The sequence below is a fragment of the Glycine soja genome, chromosome 9 (assembly GCF_004193775.1).
Source record: "Glycine soja cultivar W05 chromosome 9, ASM419377v2, whole genome shotgun sequence".
NCBI classification, from domain to species: domain Eukaryota; kingdom Viridiplantae; phylum Streptophyta; class Magnoliopsida; order Fabales; family Fabaceae; genus Glycine; species Glycine soja.
Genome location: NC_041010.1, coordinates 29,788,224 through 29,793,047, shown reverse-complemented (window position 1 = coordinate 29,793,047; position 4,824 = coordinate 29,788,224). Strand labels below are relative to the sequence as shown.

General features: G+C 35.2%; 1 protein-coding gene across 1 annotated transcript; it reads left to right on the top strand.

Moving 5' to 3' along the window:
* Window positions 1-229: 229 nt before the first annotated feature.
* Window positions 230-2,410, top strand: LOC114368325 (UDP-glycosyltransferase 1-like). Its single transcript, XM_028325636.1, has 2 exons — window positions 230-540; window positions 875-2,410. The coding sequence occupies exons 1-2, from the start codon at window positions 230-232 to the stop codon at window positions 2,331-2,333; spliced, it is 1,770 nt and encodes a 589-aa protein (XP_028181437.1). The 3' UTR covers window positions 2,334-2,410.
* Window positions 2,411-4,824: the final 2,414 nt, after the last annotated feature.

Sequence of the window (4,824 nt, the reverse complement as noted above, 5' to 3'; positions counted from 1 at the left end):
ATACACTTTGGAGCAGGAAAAAGAATTTTGAGGTATCTACAAGGAACAAAAGAGTTCGGTATATGGTATACTACCGAAACCAACTCAGAATTACTAGGCTACACTGACAATGATTGGGCAGGTTTGGCAGATGACATGAAGAGTACCTCAGAGTACGTGGCAGCTGCTGAAGCAAGCTACAGTAGCACAATCAACAGCAGAAGCAGAGTACGTGGCAGCTGCTGAAGCAATGAGTCAAGCTATATGGCTTCGTAGGATACTTGAAGACATGGGAGAAAAACAAGATGAGCCTACTAAAATCAATTGCGACAACAAATCAGCAATTGCAATGGCGAAGAATCCAGTTCATCACAGCAGAACAAAACACATAGCAATCAAGTATCACTTTATTAGAGAAGCTGAAGCAACTAAAGAGATCAAACTCGACTACTGCAGAACAGAAGATCAAATTGCAGACATATTCACGAAGGCTTTGCCGAGACCAAGATTTGAAGAATTAAGAGCTATGCTCGGAGTCATAGAAATTTGCATCAAGGAGGAGTGTTGAAATTGCTACAAATTTCTAGAATATTCTTAAATATAATATGTATGAATATGGTAGAACAATCTAGAACTATAGTGTATATGAATATGGTAGAACAATCTAGAACTATAATGTGTATGAATATGGTAGAACAATCTAGAACTATAAGTGTATGTATAAGATAGAAGAATCTAGAACTATCATGATACTAATCTATCATGAAAATTCTAGAAAGACCTAAAGTAATGTAGAAACATTCACCACCATTGAGAGGTTGGTGACTTGAGCCTATAAATAGACAATTGGTATGTTGTAATTGACAATCCAAGAAATCAATGACATAGTCTTCTTTCTAAAACAATTCTCTAAAATTACCAACTATCAACTATCATCTAATCAACTACCAACAGTTCTATACTCAGCTTTGGGGAGGGGACACCTTGTTTCCATGGTGGAACTAGGCAAACTCATACTAACCCACCACCCTTCACTTTCCATCACCATTCTTTTCCTAACTCCACCCCCCAACCAAGACACCCCCACCTCCCCCACCGCCTTCACCTGCGATGCTACCGCCAAATACATCGCCGCCATCACCGCCGCCACACCCTCCATCACCTTCCACCGCATCCCTCAGATCTCTATCCCCATAGCGCTCCCTCCCATGGCCCTTACCTTCGAGCTCTGTCGCGCCACCACCCACCACCTCCGCCGCATCCTCAACTCCATCTCCCAAACCTCAAACCTCAAAGCAATAGTCTTGGACTTCATGAACTACAGCGCCGCACGTGTCACTAACACGCGTCAGATCCCCACTTACTTCTATTACACTTTGGGCGCCTCCACCCTCGCTGTTCTCCTTTATCAAACTATCTTTCATGAAAACTACACAAAGTCCCTCAAGGACCTCAAAATGCACGTCGAAATCCCAGGGTTACCAAAAATTCACACCGATGACATGCCAGACGGAGCGAACGATCGTGAAAATGAAGATTATAGGGTTTCTGTTGACATAGCCACGTGCATGAGGGGAAGTTACGGGGTTATAGTAAATACGTGTGAAGCCATGGGAGAGAGGGTTGTAGAAGCTTTTTCCAAAGGGTTGATGGAAGGAACCACGCCGAAAGTGTTTTGCATTGGACCCGTCATTGCTTCTGCTCCTTGTAGAAAGGATGATAACGAGTGTTTGAGTTGGCTCGATTCACAACCGAGTCAAAGTGTTCTGTTTCTGAGTTTCAGAAGCATGGGGAGATTCTCGAGGAAGCAGTTGAGAGAGATTGCTATTGGGTTGGAGCAGAGTGAGCAAAGGTTCTTGTGGGTAGTGAGGAGCGAGTACGAAGATGGTGACTCGGTGGAGCCGCTGAGTTTGGACGAGTTGTTGCCGAAAGGGTTTTTGGAGAGGACTAAGGAGAAGGGAATGGTGGTGAGGGACTGGGCCCCACAGGCGGCGATACTGAGTCATGACTCAGTGGGCGGGTTCGTGACTCACTGCGGGTGGAACTTGGTGTTGGAAGCGGTATGTGAAGGGGTGCCAATGGTGGCGTGGCCTCTCTACGCGGAGCAGAGATTGAATAGGGTGGTTTTGGTGGAGGAAATGAAGGTGGGTTTGGCGGTGAAGCAGAACAAAGATGGGTTAGTGAGTTCCACCGAGTTGGGTGACCGAGTCAAGGAGCTCATGGACTCGGATAGGGGAAAAGAGATTAAACAGAAGATTTTCAAAATGAAAATAAGTGCCACCGAAGCAATGACTGAAGGTGGATCTTCCGTAGTTGCATTGAATAGGTTGGTAGAAATATGGAAGGAGCATTAATAGTATAAAATTTGAGAGTGAGAGAGACTTAAGAGAATCATTTAGAAAGGTGAATGTGATTCAGAAAATCAAAAGAACTAAAGAACTAAATTTCTTTCTCAATAATGAATGAGCACGAGTTCATATGGAGTACTATCAATGTTCTGAAGATTAATTATGAATTCGGTCATGATATTTAGTCCTATATTAATTACTTCTCCTTTTCTTTCTTTTAATGTCTACACCAGAAAAATGCCAACCGAACTTGTTTTTTTCCTTTCCTTAATTGTTGTTAATGAACTTGGGAGTTATAAATTTGGAACAAGTTTAGCAGAACACGGCACGGCACCATTGTGTTCGAATAAACTTGCATGTTAGAAATTAATTTGATGAGCCATGTCAAATTAAACATATCCATGTAATATACTAGTATACTTCAGATCTATTTCGTTTCGGAGAGAGTCCTTATTTTTGGACAACCAAACGAGCCTTATAAACATCGCAAAAATCAGGACTACTCGATGTATATTTTCCGTCTAATAATGTTCATATTAATTCGGTGCCTGACGGAAGACGAAAACATTTAGTATATCTTAATTGATTGCGTTTCAATAATGCACATGTTGACAAAATTCCAATTCCAATCCATAAAATTGAAGTTAAAAATAGCTAATTTGATGATTTCCTTCAAAAAAATGCACGTCAATCTTCTCTGACATGAACCAAACTGATAATTGCTTCTGCTATATAAACTTGCATCATGGGTCCGTTTGTGGTGAAAACAACATAAATCAAACAGGTATGTCTGGCAGTCAGCAAGGTAATAAAACTATATCCAAACGTTAAAAATAATAAATAAAAAAAGTACAACATAACTAAGCGATAGCCACATGCATGTTCCTTATCTAAGCGATCTGCATTCACAGATTAATCACCACACACCAATAACATATTCTATTTATCTTACACACGATAATTTTTTTCCATTATCTTCTTTGAAGAGTCATACATGTTCTTTATTATTGGATTTGAATGCGCGCAGTTTTGTTGATTAATTTATGTTCAAGAGTGTATCTCCTACCTAAATGTTATGTCTGAGTTAAAGTATTCGTTATATTCCTGTAAGTAATATTTGATTTATAAAAAAAATAAAACATTGATCCACACCTCATATTATGATGACTGAGATAAGCTCAATCTTTGTCCTTTGGATTCTAATTAGTTTGTGGGTCCGTGTGATGCACGTAAAGTTTATTTTAAAGTGAAAACCATTTATTTATTTTTATATTATAATTATTTTTAGCAATTGATAAATATTGAAGTGTATAATATTAATAAAATAAATATTTATAAAGATATAATTTGTCATAATAAAAATGAGTGGGAAATAATAAAAGTAACTAATATTTGTAGTCTGAATGAAATTGAATAGAGATTCGTTAAATCGATCGATTAATTGTTTATGATAATTGAGAAGTAAAAATCCTAATATACTTACGACTAAGACAATTTGCACCGGAAAAAAAAGGACTAAGACAATTTAACGTTTTTTAGTTGTTAGTATTATCTTTTCATACTTTTTTTTCTTTTATTTATTTAATTATAATATTTTAGCTTTTTTGAAAATATTTTTTTTAGCTTTTAGCTAGGAATGTGTTTGGCCCAACTTATTTTTGAATTAATTTTTTTTGAAGTAAAAGTTAAATATTAGAGGTTTAAAAAATATGTATAAGTTGTTTGTTATATTTCATTATTTTTAACTTAAAAGCTCTTTTTAAGCTAACAGCCGTTTACTTTTTTTTTAAATATCAATTTTAATTAAAATTAGTTATCTTATCTAATAAAAAATATTTATAAAATAAAAAAATATTGTGAAACATTAATTTAATTTTCATCAATTTATTTTAATGATTATAAAAGTAAATAAAAATATTAAAGTATAAATATTTAATTACTTTAGCTTATTTTAATGATGATTTGAAATAATATATATTAATTATTTATTGTTTAATAATATTTAGAAAGAAGTAAAAAAAAAGATATAATTCAATAATATGAAATCACGTTAAAAATGCTGAATAAATAAAGAATCCACGAAGAAGCAATATTGTTATTGCTGCAAATGATAAAAAAAATTAAATATTTTTTAATCCTTTAAATTTAAGTTTTTTTTTTTGTCTTTCAAATTCAAATTTTTTAGTCCTTGAAATTTATAAATATTTTTGTAATTTTTCAACGTGTAAGTCAAACATGTGTTGAGCTTGTTGAACAAGTGACCTTAATAAATCATGTATAAGATCAATTTAATAAATCCTTTAAACTTGCAAGACAAAATTGATTGCAATAATATAAATGAGATAAGGGAAGAGAGAAATGTAAACTCGATTTATACGGGTTCGACCACTTCCCATGCCTACGTCCAGTTCTCAAACAACCCACTTGAGATTTTTCATTATCTTTGTAAAAAAATCATTTTTACATCTTCTGAACACCCAAAGAATCTCTTTCCCTT